Source organism: Aulonocara sp. 'chitande type north' Nkhata Bay, linkage group LG6, assembly GCF_057382095.1.
Source record: "Aulonocara sp. 'chitande type north' Nkhata Bay isolate Kocher_YH1m ecotype deep benthic linkage group LG6, A_spYH_male_GT1.1, whole genome shotgun sequence".
NCBI lineage: Eukaryota > Metazoa > Chordata > Actinopteri > Cichliformes > Cichlidae > Aulonocara > Aulonocara sp. 'chitande type north' Nkhata Bay.
In genome coordinates, this window is record NC_141349.1 from 36,924,974 (window position 1) to 36,948,646 (window position 23,673).

The following is a 23,673-nucleotide window of genomic DNA, read 5'->3' on the forward strand; positions in this document are numbered from 1 at the left end:
GTTCCCTGTAGAACCCTGTTATAGTGTAGTAGTTTTTACCAAGATAAAGATATTTACAAAAATAAAATTATTTTGTATGTGCTATTTCATTTTATGTAAATATTACTGTTATTTGCCAACATTATCAAGCAGCACCATATAGTAATGGACAGCTGGACTGAGTAAATCAGTCATAATGATAATCCAATGATAAAGAAAAGCTTAAAGAAACCAACAAAACACTAAAAACAAAAAAGGATGTCAAAACCAACATTTATTAGTTGAATACAAAAGAAAAGACAATGTAAACATTTTACAAAGTCAAAATTCACACAGTATGAACATGTTTCATTTTCAGTGGCATGTATGACACAAAAAAGAATAAAGACAAAGCTATTAAAATATTGAGTCTATATCCAGGTTAAACCACTTGGGTCATTTGTAATCTCTTAAGGCTTTGGTTATCATACTAAGATTTAATCACTTGCAGTTAAGGAATTTTGCTTTGGTGAGTTAATTTTTAAACAGTGCAATATGCTTAGTTAAACTAATAAAGCACAGCTTTATTCAATCTGCCTTAAACTGTACCCACTGAAACTTCCATATAGACATAAAATCCAAATATACAATGAAACAGAAAGCAATAGCTCTTAAGGCAACAGGGCTTATCATCTGTAACTCCAGCTCACATTTTCCTTCTGTAATAAATCTCAACCTGTGCATGCAGGTAAAGAGAGATAATTAAGAGTTTGTCACAAAATACAAAACAAAGAGTAATATTATAAAACCAATATAAATGAATCCGATTTGACAGTTAGATACAAATACACTGTTTATGTACAAATGAAATGGCACTGTAATTCCTCCTTTTGTTCTTTTAACTTGAGACACACACACACACACACACACAGAAAAATACACCCATGAATACAAACTGAGGCTTAGTCCATTGATTTGTAATCTTCATTAGACTTCTTGAGGAGTGTGAGCAGGTCCTGTGACATGAAATACGGCCTCTCCTGTGATCCATCATTGCGCTCCAGGTCCTCCACTGCAACATGGACAAGAGAGAGTTGAAGAACAATTTTCTCACACACACCAACACAGATCTGTAATCTATCTTTCTTTTATTTATGCATCGTCTATCTGCCGCCAGTTTTATCTTACAGCCCCCTAAGGTGTACTTAAGTAAATTGCTTTGAGTATTATCTAAATAGGTGGGGGGGGGGGGGGGGGGGGGATCCTTTAAATACTCCTAAAAAACCCTGAATGACATGACTAAAAGGAAAAAAGGGGAAAAGGCACATTTAGGTTACAATGTATCGTTTATTTTAATGACTTTTCTCATTCCTTTCTTCATGTACCTCATCATGTATCTCTTAGTTCAAACTGTTCACAAGTAACTTCCACACAAAATTCAATAGCATGTGATTAAGGGTCACAATGTATACACGATGCCACTTCTTTTAAGGGCTCACAAGCTATAAATGGGAAACAATTGTGAAGAAAATGCTCTTAATAACAAAGAGAGAGATATTCTGATTTAAGTATCTAAAGCCCAACTGTAGATTTATTCAAGTGATAATTATTTTAAGAAGGAAGAAGAAGAGAAATTTATACAGACTGATTTTGGCATGTAAAATTTGTTGTTGTGTGCTTTAAAGGTGCTTTAAATCATTGCCAGGGATTTATTTCACATGAAAACTCACCTGCTTCAAAACACCAACCAAACTTGAAATTCTGAACTACTACGATTAAAATACAATCACCTTTAATCAAGATTGACACGCAGTGATGACGGAATGTCATCAGAAAATTTAGTGGAAAAACGACTTAGATTTTTCACAAAGTGACAAGAAAAAGGTACAAAAGCATCCAGAGACTTAAGATGTTAGTTAGCATTCAGAAGGTCATGTCAGTACCATGCAGTGCTTAAAGAGAGAGAGATTTAAGGGGAGGGACAGAGCAAGGCAGGAGGCATCAGTAAACAAACTGGGGGGTTCGTAGAGTCCGAGAGGTCACGATGGCTTCATCATGGCGACACAATCACAGCACTTACGTCAGTCCAAAATACCAAGGCAAGTAGGTGGAAAGACAATATATGGAACCCCTCTCTGCAAGGATCTCCACTTGACTGAAGCCAAAAAATACATAACAGATGTACACTACTGTATATGTACAAGTTCCATAGGGGAAAAAATCCAATATTCATACAGTATATCAAATATGTCTGTTAACATTTTGGCGTCAGCTGGTATTATTGTAAACAGTGAAAGAGATTTGATTGAGATGTGTTTGTTCTGACTGTAAACACGGTACTTAAGTGTATCTGTAGTGCATTTGTTAACAGCATTAAGACAACAAATATTAGTGACAGTAATCAGGCACAGGTTCAGCACTCACGATGTTCAACAGATCTTCACGATATAAAAACCAACACTGTTCTAAAACCAACACAAAGAGCGTTTTGTTTTTTTTCAAGCTACAGAGATGCACTGGGCTTTTGACCTGCTTCAAACCTTCAACCCTCTCCAGGTGGACATCCCTCCTATACTCACATAGCAAAGCAATCTGAAACTTTAGCTTGTTGTATGGCATACATTTAACAGGTCCATATCACAAAGGTATAGTTGCACATCTTTCATTCTTTATGCTCTATGAGATTTTCTGAGCCTCAGGTGCTTTGCAACATCTACTCCTGTGGTCCAGATGAAGGTTTTTCTTCCTTAGTCTCCTCTTTTTTCTCATTCTTTTCACCAGTCTCCTCTTTCTCTGCCTCCACAGGTGCAGCGGACACCTCCTCCACCTTTTCCTCCGTTTTCAACTCCTGCTTTTCTGACATCTCTTTCACTTCTGGTTCTTCTTTCCTTTCAGTCTCATCTTCCAGACTGATCTTTTGTTCCTCCGTCTTCTCCTCTTTTGACTCGTCAGCATCTATCTTTGATTGCAAAGCCTGCTCCTCCTCATTTTCCCCCTTCAGCTTTGTCTGTTCTTTCAGCTGTATTTCTCCATCCTGCTGCTGAAGAGGTGTTTCCTCCTCCACTTTAACTTCGTCCACTTGTTTCGCAGCATCCGCCTGCTCAACACCATTGCGATCTTCCTCCACCGGCTTTGATTTGGAAAGGATATCATGCAGCTCAGGGGACATGAAGTAAGGCCTTTCAGAAGAGCCGTCATTTCTTTCCAAGTCCTCACCTTATAAGTGCATGGGTATATTGTGTTTTTGAATGGGTTAATGGAAAATTAAGGGAAAATGAAAAGGTGAAAGAAAGGAATGTGTAGGGTTTAAAGTAAAGTGAAATTAATAGGAAAAATGAGACAAAGAGAAGAAAGGTCAGAAAACTGTTAGGAAGAAGACGAAACCAGCAGCTCACATTTAGACAGCTGTTTGTAAAAAAGGAAGAGAGGAAATGTGGATATTTGGCAAAAATTACTCACAGAAGCAGAGGAAAAGTGTGTCCACACACATAGCATACACACTGAAGAAGCCATGGGCGATGAGGTAGGATCCCACTACCACTGTCTAACAGGAGAAAGTCACACATGTCATTAAATGGCCACAGACAAACTGAAGACTAACACCAAACCTTATTAATATAATTGTGCCTACCAGTATTGGGACCCAATAGTAGTTGAGAGATGGAGCAGCCTGCTCTACAGCTTTGATTCTTCCGGAGAAGAAGAAGAAAGAGAAAATCCCTATGCAGGAAAAAGGTGAATTAGTAGATCTACACTAGAAAGGCAGATTTTTCTCTCTGCAGTTGGATCTAAAAATAAAATTTAAAAAAACTCTCTTACCAACAATGCCAACAATAAGGAGCTTCCCAAGGAACAGCAGGAAGTCGGTCACTTTATCTAAAACAGCCACCCTGTGCAGAATATGAGAGAGTGTTGAATTAAAACACGCTAAGAATAGCAAATAGTGAATAAAATATGAATATGAATGAAATCTCACCGAATAATGTTTCTCATGAGAAGGAAAAAGGCATCTCGAGCTGCGGTGCAGAAGTTTTTTCCATAGATTGCAATCTAGAGGAAAAAAATTTTAAAAGACGATCGTGAAGCGCTTTAACGGTTGAGACGGTCTGTCAGGCCGCTGTGTCCAGTTACAGGAACTCACCATGATGTACGCATTTCTGTTCAGGAACTTGATACATTTCTCCAGACACCAGAAGCAGCACTTCAAGCAGCTTAGCAGAAACTTAGCAAATTTGTTTTGAGCACCTTAGAAGCAGGAACAGTTTATGATAACATAAGAATCAAGTACTTTACATGCAAAACTTGCAGTTTGCATGTATATTTAACAGTCTGTATCAACAACGTAAATGCATATAAACACAGAGTTTAATTATAAGACAATAAACAGAGACCAAAAGGCAAATGTAACATGTTATAGCTCACCTTTTAACTTGTGATCCAGATACTCCAGAAGGACCCTGATAACTTGGACTAAAGACAGGATGAGAGAGCCAAAAGCCAGAGAGCCTGTGTGGTATCTAATCAGCACAAGGAAACAGAGGCTAGTTGTGAGCATCAGTCATTCTATCTTAGGGTAACAAAAGTTTAAACATTTTGGAGAAAACTTCCTGTCAGCGTTGTAGATATCTTACCATGTAAGCCTTTCAAGCTGCGCTAAAACAATTCTACAAATAAAAAAACTGTTATTATTAAAAATGTATTTTCTAACCTTAGGGCCCTTCCAAGAGAGGAGAAGATGGGGTAGGCAGGGATATCCTCAGGCTTCTTGAAGGCCCAGTAATATGATGCAAATGCACCCGACAGAGTGACTTGGCCCAAGGCCGTCACAAAGTTTGCACACCAAAAGAAAAGGAAGACGTTGTAGAACTGAAAGAGGATGAGGTATTTATGGTAGAGAGTCTCACCACCATAAAAAGCAAACAGGCACTCTGCATCTGGACACACAAGTGATGCATTGGAGGAGTTGAATGTCTTTGAACAAGAGAAAGAGAGAGAAGGGGCATATTGTAAGACATCTTTCGTTCTGTGATCTATGCTGCTGTGCAGGTAAACAGGTGCTTGTTTACAACCAATAACTTTGCCACCTTGCCACCTACAATATCTTTAGCAGGCTAATTTAACAGAACAGTGACATTTAGAAGCATACCTTGGGGTTACAGGTCTCTCGTGAGAATGGGCAGACAGAGGTGTTGAAAACTTTGTACACCTGCTCATTAGAGGTGGATAAGAAGCTGTTCAGACATGTCAAGGAGAAGAATGCAAAGTACATCCTTGCTTAAAAGTCATGCTATACCTGCTACCGTGATGAAAGGAGACAATTAGGTTCGGATTATCTTTGATTATCATAGACAACTGAAAGGATACACTGCAGTAATGGCCCAGTAAGCGATCACCACAGCCAGAAGGGCAAAGGTCAGCAGTGGGTAGAACAGCGATGACATAACGTGGCCAACAGCTCTGACAAAGAAAATGGTATACATTTTTTTTTAAAAACGTCATGTCAAAATTCACACAAAATTTGTTAAATGTGTCCAACACATTTTTTTTAATACATTTGTTCTAAGAGTGCAATACTGTATAGCAGGAGAGGTAAAGCTGATTTACAATGATGTTTTATTGCTAAGGAAACAAATGCAATTAATCTTTTAGCACCAGCAATGATTACAGCATTAACATATTATTGCCTAACACTTGCTGGGACAGAAATAGTTCATGCACATCTTATGAATGCATGTGCAATAGTCCACTGAGCTACATTTGGTCTTCGGGTTTGTCATACAGGAAATATCTGATTCTTAAGAAGTGACGTACTCTGCTACTTTTACCCACTGGTGGTTAATTTTGTCTGTTTTATCTCAGCTGTTTAACACTAGACAGGCGTACTCTAACATAACAGCTGGCAATTAAATTAATAAAACTCCATCTGATTTCTAGTCATGCCAGGCTAGAGACGAGATGTGCAACATTAAAGCTGCATACCATAAGATCAAAACAGCGAGGGATAATTCTCATCTGATCTACTGCTAACTTTTTAAATATGTGAGCACATCTGGTTACTTTTTAATTTTAACCAGGAGAACAGACCAGGGAGATCCTGGTGTAAATCACATTTCACACTGACCTGCTGGCCTCTTTGATGAGGGCAATGGCAATCATTATTCTCTTCCTGAGGAAGATGAGTAGCAGGATGATAATGAACTCCACAATAGCCAGGATAATCACTGCGAACAGAACACAACAGATTAATGGGATTTGTCAACTCTTCATCCACAGACATGCTAAACAATGAAAGTGTGTCTGTGCTTACTGAAAGCCAGCCAGGTCTGCCTGATCTGCAGGTAGACAGAGAAGTCCGTTTGCAGGCCCAGGTCACGGATGGTGACATCAGCACCAGGCTCACCCTTCAAGCTGGCAAACTCCATGTAACAGTGGAAAATGCCTAAAAATGGACAAGTTAATTGGCTGACCTTTTTTTCAGTCAGAACAATCTTTAACTTTGTCAGAAGCTAAGGACTTACCATAACCAATGACTAGGATAACCAAAATAATCATGATCCAGACCATGATGCCAGCCAAGAATCGCAGCAGGACGATGAAAATCAAGCTGACGACCATGGCTATCACCAGACCGCTGGACACATATTATGGTTAATGACTTGGTGATGAAGGTGTTCTGTCTATATATTCTGGTTTTATATCCTAATTTATAAGTTATGTAGTTCTGTGATTGAACATTTAGTCTATTACTGTGATAGCAGAGAGTAGGGAGACTTACAGTAATATCCAATGCCAAGAATGAGTGTAGTCCTCAAAGATTCTCATGGCAACCTGACGAGCTTCCACAGCTATATTTGACTTCCTGTAACAAAATGAAATGAGTCTAAAAACATGACCAATTATATCCTTAAACATTTAACTGTCATATTAGAAATATTATGTTTATTAGAGAACGGATGCTTAAAAAGAACCCCATGTTGTATAGAGCCCTAAAAGTCACAAAAGATAAGAAAAGGTTACTCAAAAAGTCAGAAATGGTCATGTAAACAAACTGATCTTCTTCTTCTTCAGCTTTTTCTTTCAGCTGCTCCCTTTACAGGTCACCACAGTGGATCTGCCCCCTATCTCTTCTGTCACACTAACCCTCTTCATATCATCCTTCATTACCTCCATTAACCTTGTTTGAGGCCTCTTCCTCTTTTCCTTCAACCTAGCAGCTCTATATTTGTCATCCTTTGCCCAATGAATCCACTGTCTCCTCTGCACATGTCCACATGAACCAATCAATTACTGAAATATATCATAAGCTCTCTGCTATTTTAACACATTTTCAGAAACATTTTGTCTTTTCAGTTTACCACCATTCTGCAGCTGTCTGTAAAAACTTACTAAAACAATGAAGAGGACTGTTTTGCCTGCTACACACGGCTAAACACTAACTTCATTTAGTAGTGTTGCCCTGACATGATATGACTTCAGAGTGACTACCCATAGGTTAAAAAGGTTTAAGAGACACAAGGCTTCCTCCAAAGGTTGACTGACCTTCATCAGAGGCTACAAGGATGTTTTGGGGTTTTGTTCAGTTATTTCTTGTTATATTTCACAGGACTTTGCTTTATTTTGTTCAAGGGAATTCCTTGTGTTGCTTTTGTGCACGGACTCAGTAGTTTTGGACCTTTCTCCTAACTATTGTCTGTACTGTTTGCTATGCTGATGAATCACTACCCTATGATCTCATGCTAGGTCATTTATGATCTGAATTTTGGATTTTACACCACTTCCAGTGTTCCAGTGATGTTAGTGCTACAGTTTTAACCTTTGAATATTTAACATTTAACATTAGCTGTCCAATAACCTTTTGTTAGCTTTGGACATCTATACCGAGGAACTAATAGACTAAGATTAAGAAAACAAGCATAGCTGTCACCAGACAAAATAATTAAGTTATAAATTTATATGAAATTTATATGAAAACATATCTGACATAATATGCCACATACAATTTAGTATTGGAGCATGAAGCTATCCAGCTCTAGGAAGCTGTCAGCTGCAAGAAAACAACAGGAAGTATTACTCATCATCTTCTTGAATAACATACAGGGAGCAATGAAAACCTCTCTGCAGTGAGAGCAGGAAGGAAAACAGTAACACAAGGACCTTCTGAGGTAAACACAAATAGAGCAGAACTGAAGCACACAGAGGCTTCAGCCAGGGTCACTGCAGTGAGATGTAAAGGGAGACTGATAAGCTGATATGCCTCATGTCTAGCATGATAAGTGCCAAGGTCATTGAAAACAAGCAATCATTCACTAAACAGCAGTTGGACAGGGCTGAAAGAGTCTTACGCTTACAGCTTAAGGCTGATATTGAATTAATAAATTAATCATCAAACTAGCTAATCAAACATTAAATTTAATGAACAAAGAAGAACAAATATGAAGGAAAAGTTTCACTTGGTCAAACTCATTTCACACACTTTGTTGTTTATGTTTTATGGGTTTAAGACAACATAAAATAGCAACATGCTGCACATACATGTTGCTATACAATGAAAAACACTCACTTTGATGCCTCCAGCACATCACTGGCATTGACAGTGCCACTATTTCCGTCATCGAAAGTCGTCTCGTTGCCCACCACCACAACACCACCTTTTAATGTTGCCAAAGCAGGAAGGCACCGGCGTGTGACTGTGGAGGGAGGGGTTTTATTAGTTTCACTTTCCTGCAGAAACAAAAGTCCTTTAAAACAGTTTAACACAGAGAATCTCACTTACAGGCTTTACTGGGCATCAGCATAGCTGGGCACAAGCCATCTTTAAGGATCTCTGGCGGACTCTGATAGAAAACAGTCAATTTACTTCACATTTAGCAGAACCCCTTGAAATGTGTACAATATGAATAATCTAATTTTTCAATGCTTACCAGTCCAGTGAAGTCCACTCCTTCCTTGCAGTATTTTTTGTAGTATTCCTGGTCATCTTTATTTCCTACCTTGGCTTTTATCAATGTAAGATGCCTATTAGGACAGCTTTCCACGCATAACTGCACACATGTAACAACAAAGACATTAACATTTAACCGCGTAACTTCAACACTTTACAGTAGACTGAGAACAACTTAAAATAAAGTGAGTAATGCTTCTGACCTGTGTGGTGGGACACTGAAACTCCAGCAGCACAAGAGGGCTGGCACATTTCAGGATGTTGAAGTAGAACAGAAGTGGTTTCTTCCTGTTGTGTCACAGTGAAATGACAATGTTATTAGGTCTTCATAGACGATAAGGATGCAGTCATTGTAATATAACTCTATGGTTTCTGAAGTCTTGATTTGAAGTCCTATTTTATCCATTGTCTTTTAGGGAACTTTATTTCTTCTACAACTGTGATCACCATCTTTTGTGGTTTGGTTTTGTTTCCTGGTCACCTGTTGGATTTCGCTATCGATTAGTGTATCTACAAAAGAATACCTATTTTTTTCCTCTGTACCAGAGGAAAAACCTCATCACAATGTTGCTAAGAATAATGTTTTTTTTCTGGCCTTTTTCAACTTTTATTTGATAGACACAGTGAAGAGAGGACAGGAAAGCAGGGGCAGAGAGAGTGGGGAAGACATGCGGGTTGGACTCGAACCCGGGCTGCCCGCCCGCTCAACACTTGTCAGAAGATTCAATAAACTCTCCAGTTAGAATTAGAATAGAAAATTTGATTTGATTTCTTGTAATTATTTCATAGTTCAGGCTGAGTAACATGCAATTAAAGTACCAGTATTTCCTCCAAACAAATCCTTTGGTGTGTGTTAGTAAAACAGGCCATATCACTTGTAAAATAACTGCATTTGCTGACTGCTACAGTGGCCTGTGTTGATCAAAGTGGCCACACAAGTAACTCTGAACATTTCTTAAACTGTTGTGACCACCTGCATTCATCATAAATAAATGTAAGCACTAAATAAAGAGTATGAGATTAAAGCAATTATTTTTATTGTTGTTATTATAGTATTATCATACTTAAGATCCTCCAATTATAGAAGGTTTCCAAGAACACAAATGCTCTTTTACACTGTAACTTACTCCAGAGGTGTTCCAGCTTGTCCGCAGAACTGACCTCTGCTGTCTGTGGGATAAATGACTTTCCTGGGGTCCCCTTGAGACCAGGCTGCAAAGAGAACATCAGGAAGTAAAGAAATAAAATACCATCTTAAATTCCTCATGAGCACGCTCCTTTTATTTAATGCTTAAATAAAATAAACATCTTCTAATACATTTAGAAATTCAGATATATGAACATTTCTGAATTAAAGTCTGAGTTTAAAAAAGCTCCTGGTCTTAAATTAGACAACAGCCTCATGAAGGAGTTAAAAAGAAAGACTGAGAAAGTAGACCCACACAGTATTGTGACTTTAATGTGTAAACACCTTCCAGCTTTGACAGCATACACAGAGTGTGGGACAGACTGGCGTGATCCTCAGTGTAACTCATAACATAAAAATAAAACATGTTGCGTAACGCTTATCTATTTCAGCTAACTTTGGCTTCAGCTATATTTCCTTCCCACTGGGTGGTGTCTGAGACATTTCCTGGTTTTTCTAAGCTGCAATCTATTTATAAAGTCACTAATAAATTGCTAGATAAGTCCTGTGAGGTTGGGAATATGTGTTATAATTTAACAGTAAATGTACATTGTATGTTTTGCTTGAAAACCGATGGCCACTTATGTTGCTTTTCAAAGGTATTGGTTGTAGTGGGGGCTTGTGGTTGGGTGGAGGGAATGTAGCCGATGTGCAAGACTTCAAGTCGCAGATAATGCAAATAATTACTTTGTAAACAGATGTTGTAGTACGTACAGTAATCAGTGTGCATGATGCACAATAAACAGGCAGGTGTTTTGACCTAAATAACTTTGCCAATGGTTGAATTTTCACAAATGTTTCCAAAATGCAAGTAGCTGGGAGCTGTTATTGGTAGTGTTACCTCTGTGGTGCCTAATGATGAGAAAACCTTTGGAAAAATCACTCTCACTTGTTTATTCTGGCTTCGAGCTCATAAGTAGCTTTCTGTCTCATCAAACCTCACAATGGAGGAGAGCTGCACAGAGATGTTGAACAGGATGTTTTACTTCCTTCTTTGAGGCAGTAGAATTACAACCAGTCAGAAACTATTTTATTTATAACTTGGCTTATGTAGACTGGCTACTGTAAAAACAGGCATTTTCACACGACTTGGACTACATGTTAATAAAGTTCATCTCACTCCACCCAAGGTAGTGCCTCACTTCCCACTTCTGATTAATAATATTAGACACCACCCATGCACAAATTTTGTATGGTAAAAAAACATAACAACCTAAATATAAATAATGCTCAGAACACACTATAGTGATGAGAGATCAGTCTTACCAATGATACCCACAGCAAAGTACCCCAGCAAGGCTAAGATGAAGAGTATACAGCAGAGGATATCTGTGCAGCCCCTGAGGAAAGAAAAGAGGAAGGGAAAGCAGGTGCAACATGTTGCCATTAAAGTCTGCTATATACAGCCGACAGCAAAAGATCACCAGTAATCAAAGCAGACGTCTCACCTGTTGTGGATCGGCCCTTTGAAGTTTGGATCAAACTTTCTGGACTCCCCTGTGGACGAAAACAGAACAACAGGTTTAGTAATGCCTGTTATTAGAAATTAGACTTCAAACAATGGCTTTCAGTCTGTTGATACTTGACAAAGGCTGCGGTGAATTGATCCCAAAATTAAACCTGGGGAAATGAAACCCGAGGTTTCCTTAATTTGTTCTCATTTCAGAGATATTTTTTGATTAATGGTCGTCTTTTAAAATGTAAACCACAACCACAGCTGAGAGCGGCCAGAGACAGAGGTGATATTGCCATCCTGAAATATGACAAATTAATTGTTAAACCGAGGTCACAGAACGCCGGAATTAATATTTAGACTTCAGCAATGTTGCCATTTGTAGCTGTTGAGATCGATCGGTCTGCAAATGTTGGATCCTATACTTATTCCCGGATTCTCCGGTAAAGATTTTTCAGTGGCTCATGTCAATATTTGTAGCCTTAAATATAAGGTTCAGGAAATTCAGTCACTGTTGTCAACAAATACGATAAGTGTGCTGGCTATTTCCGAGACACATTTAGATGCTGCCTTTGAGAATAATAAATTTGAAATAAACGGTTATAAGTTGTATAGGAAGGACAGAAACAGATTTGGAGGGGGCGTAGCCCTATACATTAATGATAATATGGCAAGCAAACTACGTATGGACTTAATGTTTAACGACCTGGAAATTGTGTGGGTTCAGTTACACCCGCTCTATGGCAGGCCTGTATTAGCAGGTTGCTGCTATAGACCCCCAAGTAGTAATATGTTGTATGTAAAACGAATTTGTAAAATGCTGGAAAGAGTAACTGAGGAAAACAAAGACATGTTCTTATTAGGAGACTTTAATATAAATTGGTCAGCTCCTTCTTGTCCTTTAAGGAAAAAGATAAGTTCATCAGCGTCGGCCTGTTGCCTGTCTCAGATGATCACCATTCCCACCCGGGTCACGGTCAACGCAGGAGGTCATAGGTCATCATATATATACTGATCATATTGATCATATATATACAAATGTTCCTGAGCATTGCTCTAATATTGTTTCTATTCCAGTTGGTTATAGTGACCATAATCTTGTAGGTTTGACCAAGAAAATGAAACCACTGAAAACTGCACAAAAGATTATTTTTCATAGATCATACAAAAATTTTAATGCAGATAAGTATATTAATGACGTAAAAGAAATTCACTGGACTGACATCTGCCTCGAGAGTGACCCTGATATGGCATTATCTATGTTTATTGAAAACTTTTGCTACCTGGCTGACAAACATGCCCCCTTAAAAAGATTTACTGTTAAAAAGAACTACGCACCTTGGTTAGATAATGAACTTAAGGTTGCAATGTCAGAAAGGGATATAGCAAAAGCAAAAGCACATAAGTCTGTCAGTCCACAAGAGTGGGCAAGATATCGCGAGTTAAGAAATCAAGTAACTAAATTGAATAGGCGCAAGAAGAAAGAATATTATCAACTTAAGCTCAAGGAGGCCAATAAGGACAGCAAAAAGGTGTGGAAAGTTTTAAATAATATAATGGGTAGAGATCTTGCTCCGGTGATGTCTCACATCTACACGGGTGGTACATTTATAAGTAAAGCTAAGGACATAGCCAATTATTTTGTGAATTATTACAGCAATAAAATAACAAATTTAAAATCTAATATGAGCAGAGGTGATCCCACCTTATCACGTCGTCTTATACAGGATGTTATCATGAATAATAAGCAATGCCAATTTAAGTTTGAGGCAGTGAATGTAGAGATGGTAGAGCGCTTATTGATATCACTTCCTGACGATACATCCTCCGGCTCTGATAACATAGACAGTAAACTGCTCAAAGTTGCAGCCAAGTTTGTGTCCCTTCCTATATGTCACATATTTAATAGATCTTTGGCATGCAGCTTATTTCCATTGCAGTGGAAAGAATCGAAAATAATTCCCATTCCTAAAAACAAGAATGACGTTTTTAATGGTGTCAATAGCAGACCTATTAGTCTACTCCCCGTTCTAAGTAAAATTATGGAGAGGATTGTCTATGAACAAATTCAACATTACCTAACAGAAAATCAGTTACTCACTCAGTTTCAACATGCCTACAAACCTGGTTATTCCACCAGTTCAGCTCTCATTCACATGACAGATAACTGGTACAAATATCTAGATAATGGGAATTTGGCCGGGGTGGTATTTTTGGATTTTAGTGCTGCATTTGATTTGATAAATCATGATCTTTTGATAGATAAACTAAAATGTTATGGATTTTCACCAGCTGCTTTGTGCTGGATGGAAAGTTATTTGTCTGGAAGAAGGCAAAAGGTTTATTATAATGGTTATTTCTCGGAGGGCTGTTATATGAACTGTGGTCTACCCCAAGGCAGCTGCCTCGGTCCACTTCTCTACTCAGTCTTTACAAATGATTTGCCGTATGTCCTGGATAAATCTCATCTTGTAATGTATGCTGATGATTGCACCATGTTTTATTCAGCCAGTAGCCACTCTGAATTGACAAGCGTATTACAACTAGATTTGCTGAACGTGTTTGATTGGATAAGTAAAAACAACATGATTTTAAACGTGTCGAAATCCAAAGCCATGTTAACAGGAAGTAGAGTGCGCTTAGTCAACAGCCCACAACTAAATCTTTCAACTAACCACAATTTAGTAACTCCTCGAGTTAAAAGTAACTTTTTGAAAAACTGTTATATTTAGAGCATCTTTTCAGTGGAATAAGTTGCCTTATGCAATTAGAGAATTGGCTTCTATTCATAATTTTAAAAATCACCTAAAAGCCTATTTAGGCAGTTTTTAATTTATTTGTAAAAATTGTAGAGGGTAATGTCACTTGTAATGGAAATTGCGTATTTTGTTTGAGTGTTTTGTTTTTTGTTTTTTGTTTGTTTTTTTTTATATAATTTTTAATATTCACATGTTTACATTTTCAGAATTGTAAAACCTTATTGTGGATGTAAAAGCCAAATTATGTGGACAATTTGCATCCAACTCATTGTGTAACATTTTATTTGGTGGTATTTGATGGTTTGGGCCCCAGGAAGACTAGCAACCACTGTTGTGGAAGCTAATGGGGTTCCTTATAAATAAACAAATAAACATATGCTGAAAGAAGTGGAGCACAGTGGGGCAGTGGTTAACTCTGTTCCCTCACAGCAAAAAAAAAAAAAAAGATCCTGCTTTCAAAGCTGGCGGCCTGGGGCTTTTCTGTGTGGAGTTCATGTTCTCCCTGTGTTTGAACTGATTTTCTCGGGGTACCTTGGCTTTCTCCCACAGTCCAAATCACATGTTTGTGGTTCGGTTAACTGGTGATTCTAAAGTTGGTGTAGGTGTAAATGTGAGTGTGAATGGCTGTTTGTCTTTCTGTGTTATCTCTGCACTGGACTGGTGACCCGATGGATGAATGGACAACAGTCAGGTCGGCTCTGACACTGACCGGTCAGCTATCTGAGACAGACACATGTCGAAAGATCTGGGAGATACAGCTCAATATAAATTCACAGTATAACAGTGTACTTGTACAACATTACGTTTATGGGATACACTGTCTATATTAATCATACAATTTTAACAACTTTTAAGGGCATGGTTTTTTTTTTTATTTAAATTTTCTTGGAATTTATTTTGATAAGGGGCAGAACAACTACACCAAACATGTATTAAAAGTTAACAACACAGGTATACAATTACATTGTTGGGCTTTGCTTTTGGATTGTGAATAAAGTATATAAGATACATTTTTGTATTACAGAAAAATAATATATAATTTACAGCTATTTTGAGAGTCCATAATGATTTTTCATAAATATTTTATGGTCTTCACCAAGACTCCCGTCTTTCCATTTGCCTCCCATTCCCTGTGTTTCTTGTCCCCTGTGTACGTCTCTGTGTTTGTGAGTTTGCCTCGCCCATGTGGGTGAGGCACCTCAACAACTTGCACATTTGCATCCCATCATTCATCGGCCTCTTCAGCTACCCAGGAGTTTCACTCAGATTTCTATGCCATAATGTTTGGCAGCAGAAAATCTTTGGCCCGCTTAGATGTGTTTAGTTCTGTCAATGTGATTTTTAAATGGGACCTAATATAATTTCCCCTTTTTTTCTGTAAAATAGTACATACTGCATTACTACTACTTTATTAATAGGTAAGGGAGCTTGTTTCTTCGAAAGGAAAAACAAAGGGTATGCCTCAAGACTAAGATAAAAAATTATAAATAAACATTATTTGAAGCAATGAATCATGCAAAGCTACTCTAATAAAGTGCATAACATAGGCAGCTGGGAATATGTCAAGATTTATCCTCCTTTCTTGGCTTATTAGTTTAACAGCTCACATGCCTCCTTCTTCTGCAAAACTCCATCCTAACCTTCAACAGCCAGCCTGAGTCACAGGTCATTATTTTTCACATTTAACAATTGACCCCTTTTAGCCTTCATTGCTGTGTCTTGTCTTCATATTTCATTTTTGCTGAAAGCATAGAATTAAAAACTCCCGGTGAAGCAAAAATGTTGGACAGTGTTGTTTCTCAGTAATTTGTATCTGCTGCATCTAATGTTTAAAATAATACCAGATTGATTATATGGGTCTTGGACTGCTGACTGGAAAATAAGCAACCTGATTGCTCTGACAGCTTTGGCATCAAATATGCAAAAAATCAGGAAAGGGCCTTTTTTTTTAATTTTTTTAAATATAGCACTATCTATGACTGACATAGCATATGTCATAATTGTAATGAAAAAAGTTTCCTCTTTTATGTAACACGTCTGTCTAAGTGTTCAGTAAAGCTGCTCAACACTTTTTTGGGCTTATGGTAAAAACACTTTATGACAGGCCCGCCCTTTCAATAATGGAGTCATGTTGCACATCCTCCCTCTTTGTCTCTCACCACATTTCCTGTCTGTATCTGTGGTGTCTACTATGGAAATGCAAAAGAAGAAAGAAAAGAAAGAACCAAAAACAAAAGAGAGAAAAAGAGAAAGACGTAAGCTGCTTTACATATGCAGCTTTTGGTACATTTTTACACGAAAATAAATAAGTGAAATAAATAAATGAAATTTGGATAATAAGAAAAAATTAGGCATTCAAAATATAGCTGTCACTGCCTCTGTGTTTAAACCAAAGTGAAACTAGCTACGAAATAATAGTCACTACATTTACTACACATTTACAGGTAGGCTGCAGGCCAAAGTGTTGCAGAAAATGCTTTTATCTGGAATGTATATATGTGTACAAGGGAGTATTTCATTAGAGTGACTTCATGTAGTGACTTCTACAGAACAAAAGGATTCTTCTGCCTGACCGTCATGCCTAGCAACCCACAAAATGGCTCCCCGGTGACAGTGGGAGCCCCCTGTGGACATCGCCAGCCGCCATGGAAACACCTCATACTCAACAGGGGAGAGAAGCATAAACCAAACCCACGTTGGTTACAGTGAAACGAAGCCAAAAGTGCAAGCCAACGTTTTTGAGAATCAGTGAGAAAAGACTTCTCACTAATAAACACAAGCTACATCCTGTTAAAATATGAACTGATGTCAGACTCTGTGATGTGTCACACATGACCTATTACTGTCAGCGTCAACCTGGCCTACTACTTTCTCCTAAAATCTATAGTTGAGCAGTTTTTAACATTTTTTTAAAAACAGATACTTTTATTAAAGGATCTATAGCACAAACAATGGGCCGAGCACTAGAGCCAGCCCCAGCTGTTTCTTCTAACTGCATTACACTTACCGAGGAAACAATACACTCTCCCTTGCACATACGCACACATATAGAACATACGTGCTCTCCTCACACAATGGAGGAACGACCAAAAAGCGTCACGTTGTCTGAGACAAACTATGCTTATTAGCAGTGAAGCAGCACATTAGCCATCACAATTAGAGGACTGTGAGCCATTACTCAACTATCTCACAAGTCTATCAAAAAGACGTTCAGTCACAGTTATGTAAGAAATGCAGGCTTGCGAATTACCTTTTCCATCATATTTTGTCATTCCGGTGCTGTTTTGCTCTCAGTTTGTGTCACGGATGGTTTTACAGATACGTCTCAGTGTTCTGTGTTCTGTTGTTGTTTCTTTAAAGGTCCTTCCTGTATAACAGTGCTTGCGTGTCCTCTAGCTTCTTACTCTTCACTTCCTTATTTTAGATTTCAAAGCTCTGCCTTCACCTCCAATTCCCTCTTTTACTCTGTGGGTTTCCTCCTTGCAAAAGCTGCGTCAGCCCAATTGCAGCAAAGAAGTATCGATGGAAAAATTGAGACAGGATATCGAAATAAACAGAGACTTGTGGCACCTGATAACTGCCAAAGCTGCCAAAAACATGAACTAAAAACTAAAATGTGCCAGTTTTATACATCTTGCTGCAGAGAGTGTTTGCTTCAGTTGTGGGTGCTTGTTCTCACATCAAAACAGTCTTTAACCCCAACACATAATGGTTATTTCAGACTTCAGCTCAGTTCACTGAATCAACAAGATAAGCTGTGTTTTACAGAGTGTGCCTGCATGTGCTGCAGCTGCACTGCCACCTGTAAAAAAAAATTTCTCAACCCTGAGCTACTGTGTCGTTTGTTCTTAAAATTTTAGCCGACTTGCCCTCTTTCTGTTTCCTCGGCGTCCTGTTTTGTTTTATCAGCTTGTTACCTCATTCTGAGTGCACCCACCTCTCAGTGGTTTCAAACGGAACAATGAACAAAGCCATCATAACCACAGTCATCCAATGGCAAATGTTGATGCATTGCGCATGTCTGACATATACACAGCAATGAGCTGATAAGCACATCAGAGATAACGCCATCCCACTCTGGTGGCACATGACCACCTCTGCTGGCATGTGACAGATTACAGTGGAAAAACATTCTCAGTGCAACATTATGAAAACAGTTTCAGAATCACATAATGAAACAATGTTTCATCTCAGACCTCAAATACACACTCAGTGTTGGATTGTAACAGTGTGGGAACATTTTATGAACTGAAACGTGACAACATTCTTTAAACACTCTCAGAATGGTGCAGTTAGAACATAAAGTCTTAGCTAAACTATTAATTTCACAGGAAGTTTATCTGAAATTTAAAAAAACCCTAAAACATTCTCAGTACATTTGATTACATTTTTTTCTTCATAAATAGCTATATAATGGTAAAATACACTAATAAAATAAAATAATAAAATAAAATAATGGTAAAACTTAAAAAAAAAAAACAACAAAAAAAAAACAACCACTAGTTGAGTTCCTGGGGTTACAGGTTAATGAATCAACCTAACCACCGGTGGTGCAACGTGTGCAACGTGTGAACACTTGTGGTTGTTCCAAAGCAAAGAGGTTCTCAGTTCAAAGCCGATGGCCGGATGGAGTTTTAGTGCATTGAATTTACACATTCTGAGACTCGGGCACAGCTTCCCATGTGATCATGTGCTGGGTCACTTTAAACATGTTTGCTGTTTTGTTTTGTGTCTAACTTACTTTTAGTCTAGTCTTAACTTGAGACTTGAAATATCTCAGTCTTTTAAAAATGAGAGGAAACTTGACAAAAAGAGGATGAAAAGAAACAGACAAACAAAGTGGCAGGCTTAAAAAGCATCTACAGCAGATGCACACTATCTGAAGGTCATGTCTTTAAGAATTAGCCAAAAATCGAGTAAAGACCTGACACAAAACCCGAGAGATGTATCTGCCCCTGAGCTATTTTAAGTAATTACAAGAATGCAGGTATAAGAGAGTTCAGAGTGCGCTGAAGAATAAAGGCCATCATGTCAAATATTAACTTTCAAACCCATGAGAATAGTGCAAGTTCTGTTTTTGCCTTACATACTGTATCCCTATGAATGTTTGCAGATGTTTTGATAATTTGCTACACCCATTTCTCATTTTTCTAGCAAAATATAAACAAATGAAGGGTGACTTTAGCCTTGGGCACAATATTGTATCTTGGCCTCTTCTGCAAATAGACATGACCACAAAATTCAGCCTTGTTCTTATGAATCAAGCATTTTAACCTGTATTAGCACTGACGTACATCGATTTTTTTTTAAGAACAGTAGTAGTAGATTCGCTTTTTCTCTTCAAACAAAATGAGTAGGGGCCACTGGGGACATAATTTTGAATGATCTACACATACGTAGCACCTTTTGAACCTTTATTAGGATCTACAACCCACTTTACAGTGTGTTTCTCATTCATAAATTTACCAATGATAGCAGAGCCGCTAAGCCATAGCACCTGAATGGAACAGAGCTCAAACTACCAAACTGTTATAAAGCTATTGGTGTAAGAATATTTATTCTGGGCAAGAATACTGTAAAAGAAGAGTTGCAATAAATAAATAAATAACAGAGTGCTTAGATATTTCTTCTCCAGCATTTATTATTGTTGCTTTTTAGTTTTACCCCACACAGTCTGCCATCACTACTAAGTTTCCTCTGTCTCTCTTCTGAAGATAAACATTAAGAGATTCTCCCTTCAGCCTTTCATTTGTAGGGCCATCTGTGAATGTGAGACACAGCTCCATTAGAGCTGGAGGAACAGGCGGCTCTTTGCCTGTTTTGTCCATAAAACAATCTCTGATTGTGCTGAAAAGCATGCGAGCAGATTTGTTCTTCTTGTTGTTGTGTTCAGGCTGCCAAATATCGTGTAAGTCGTCTTGTTCGTTTATGTAATTGGCAAAATGTTCACTGATGTCAGTCTGCCACCTTAAACACATTTTTTAAAAGGTTAAAAATACATACATATATTTTTTTCACTTTGGTAACCGGATGTCCTCAGGTACTTCATTACACAGAACCTAGGCTGTGAAAATGTATAAGGCCCTTCAGATCTCAGGTTCAGGTCAGTAACGGGTTAAAAGTATCTGCCAATGATCCAGCCTTTAGTTGTATAGTACTGTGTGTGACTCTGCGTGTATTTGTTTGTGTGCGTGTATGTGTGCGTGTTTAAGGGAGAGATGATGTCATGACTGATGATGTGCTAATGGGCCCAAAGGGGTTATCAGATGAACCTTTCCCTGCCTACCTTAATGGGATAGTGGCTACTGTGGTTGTGCATGATTGTATGTACACTCACAGACTGCATACACAAGGAGACATTCTGAATATATCTCGTCACAAGAGTGCTTATCCCTGAATTTTTTATCTTTATATTCCAGGCACGCAGATTCATTGAACATCATTACAATACAGGACAGAAGCCACTCTGTGTAAAACTGTTCCTGTACTGTGCCAAGCAGCTGTAACTGCTTCAAATACTCCTCCTGAAGCCACTAATGAGGTCAGTGGAACAAGGAAACATACTAAAGTCTTTTTAAAGGAGATACATAAATCTGTCATCCACTGGCTTTGATCACTGTCTCTTGTTACTCCTCAGAGTCGCTACTTTTCACATCAAGAAAAAGCAGATTTTCTAAAACCAACTAAATCAATGATCATCAAAAATGACGAATATCGTCAGCGGCATCTCTGTCTGTGTACAGAGCTGTATGTGTGTGTGTGTGTGTTTGTGTTTATTTCCCAGCTTGATATTGACTGAAAATCACTTTCCTAAATCTGTTGAGTGGGTAGTACAGACAAGGCTGAACACAGGCGAGGCAGAGCGGGTTGTGGCCTGCCTGCAAGCACGCACACTTTCGTAGACATGGAGGAAATGTGGCAATAGTAGTAAGAAGCCAGTGACTGCTTACAGTTTAAACTGAAACTCCAAATAAAAACTCATGTTTAAGGAGCTGAAATGTGTATTGTACATTGGTGTCGTATAAACCTTTATCTTGAGTTTAAAGGGCTTATGGTCTTTGACCCTTGAGTCATGGGAGAGGGCAGTTGAGGAAAACAGATCACTGTATAGCAACAGGAAAACCACAAGGAAATGGCCCACTATGGGAGTTGACTGGAGAAGATGTGGATTTAACATTTCAATTTGCATTGTGAAATAAGGAATAGCTCAATAGTAAGGCAGTATTAGGGCAGTTTTCCCAATGCATGAGGATTGTGGTTTGGTTTTTAGCCTTCTAAGAACAACCTTTCATGTAATAATGTAGACATGGAGTATTAAAGAAAGAATAACAGTGGTTACAAAAACTTCATGACTCAACAGTCCATATGAATAACAACCCTGCCCAGACCACGCCAGGCTGCTGTGGGCTGCTAACTTGGTGGTGGTGGAAAAAATGCATGTGTGGCACATAATAATCTGCAATGAGTCATACGTTTGACTGACATAGAAGATTATTTTTCCACACTAAGTGTACGAAAATGTAATAAATAGACAAAAGCTGTGAACATCTGTGAAATGTATGTGTTTGCAAAAGGCTGTGTGCATCTGTGGATGAAGCAGCCATATGTCAATCTACAAAATACCAAATGGTTATGGAGCCCAAGAGACAGCATATGTGCTCTCCTTCTCCACTCTGCTCTGTTTCTGTGTGTTCCTGCAGTACAGAATCGCCTCCATATAAAGCCTAATAGGGAAAAACCCGGCAACCTAGTTCTGTTTATTACCCCTAATTAACCGAAAGAGCAATAATTAACTACCTTTAGTTTTTGTTCGATTTTTTTTTTTTAAGCTATATTTAGTTTGTTATACAGGCTGTAATTTAATGACAAATAAACGACTCGTTTAGAGTACGCATTCTACACCCGCTGTGCAATGCAAACTGAATAATTAAATGCAACTTAAAGGGCGTTTTCTCAGAGTTTAAAGATAAATCGGGAAAAAAAAATAGTCCGGTTGCTGAAGATGTGGATATCTCCAGATCTGCATGACACTCATGAGGTCCACACCCATCCATCCATTGCAGTCATTGTTTCCATTTCTTCCCCCGTTTAAAGAAAAAAGAAAGAAAGATCGAAGAGAAAGCCGTAAAACAAACTGTTCTTACCGTATTTGGGGTCCGGGTTTTTCTCCTCCATCTCCATTCTCACGCACTGCTGCTTGCTGCTGATCAGACCTAACCCAGGACAGTTTCCATGGAAATGTCGAGGCAAAAAAACATCAATAACAGTGACCGACTGCAACAGCCACACAGCAGACTAAAGACGGAGACCACCCCAAGCCAAATTGGAGCAAAGCGCATTCCAGTCTAACGGAAAGGAGAGCCAGCCAATGAGAGACCGGGGCCTGCTGACCGACAGCTGCTGCAGCCACTCAGGATTACCCTGACGAGGACAAAGGCTGTGCAATGGAATGTGTAGAATTTAAAGACCAAATGTGCTTTTAAAGAACATAACGCATTCAGAAAGATTATTGCATAATACGGTAATTATTTTAAGTTATTTATTTTGTCTAAACATCATTACGTCGTTTGCTGAGAATCGAAGAGAACTACTTCCCAAAGAAGACGCATACAAAGAGCAGGGTGATGATATATACATTTTTGTCAAATTTACCTCAAATTAATGAAACTTTCCGCCCCATAAAAATGAAATTTTGTTGGCAATCTTCTCTTCAAAAGAAAAAGTATCAACTGGGATTCTGCCACCGAGAGAAAATCCAAATTTGTCAATACAGTCCCCTCAGTCTCTGTGTTTACAAGTAAACGTGGCTTAAATGTGCAAATCTCTGAGGCTCTATGAAGAGAAAATTCTCTTTAACCTATGTATTTTGTATCATTGCTAGTAAGTGATTCTTCTTCCACCAGCACAGTCGTGTAGTCTGAGAAATGATGTTTTACTAAGAAATAAGTAAGATAATTATTACCATTTACTGACTCATAACATGGGAGACTCAAGCTTATAGAAAAGTGGAGTAGGAAACTCATGCATACCAAGAAGATACTATGACCTGGAGACATATTTTCATCAGAAGGGTAAAGGGAGAAGGGCATCACTGGCAAAACTGCTGGCCTGCTGTTTCTTTGCTCCACGCGGGAGGTATTGACATTACAGATATGCTGTGTTACACAAAACCAATTTTCACATTCTTGGAAAGATTAATTAATGATTGACAGACGAACAGTTTGGAAAGACTGTAATGCATCTTCACATTGCATAATAGGCTCCAGCCTTTGGTTCCAAAAGTGTCATGTAAAGGTTTGCCAGGAAAACAATAAATAATTAAAGCGTTTGGCACGTTATCAGGTTACTTATGAAAAGCGTGAGGATGTTTTTTATT

At 38.3% G+C, this 23,673-nt stretch overlaps 1 protein-coding gene across 3 annotated transcripts; it reads right to left on the reverse strand.

Annotated features, from left to right (window-relative positions):
* Positions 1 to 235: 235 nt before the first annotated feature.
* Positions 236 to 22,624, reverse strand: slc44a2 (solute carrier family 44 member 2 (CTL2 blood group)). Of its 3 annotated transcripts, none has more exons than XM_086296762.1 (22): positions 22,442 to 22,622; positions 11,534 to 11,582; positions 11,352 to 11,425; positions 10,027 to 10,111; positions 9,103 to 9,187; positions 8,880 to 8,999; positions 8,732 to 8,792; positions 8,519 to 8,645; positions 6,734 to 6,817; positions 6,477 to 6,589; positions 6,266 to 6,397; positions 6,080 to 6,179; positions 5,323 to 5,415; positions 5,105 to 5,189; positions 4,667 to 4,929; positions 4,381 to 4,475; positions 4,100 to 4,203; positions 3,935 to 4,008; positions 3,778 to 3,848; positions 3,590 to 3,678; positions 3,418 to 3,502; positions 236 to 1,030 (listed from the first exon to the last, which is right to left on the reverse strand). In XM_086296762.1, the coding sequence occupies exons 1-22, from the start codon at positions 22,476 to 22,478 to the stop codon at positions 921 to 923; spliced, it is 2,136 nt and encodes a 711-aa protein (XP_086152888.1). In that variant the 5' UTR covers positions 22,479 to 22,622; the 3' UTR covers positions 236 to 920. The 3 variants fall into 3 exon arrangements, with proteins under 3 accessions (XP_086152888.1, XP_086152886.1, XP_086152887.1); XM_086296760.1 differs by lacking the exon at positions 236 to 1,030 and adding an exon at positions 1,729 to 3,174 and having other exon boundaries at positions 22,442 to 22,624; XM_086296761.1 differs by lacking the exons at positions 236 to 1,030; positions 22,442 to 22,622 and adding exons at positions 1,729 to 3,174; positions 17,548 to 17,778.
* Between the last annotated feature and the right edge of the window lie 1,049 nt (positions 22,625 to 23,673).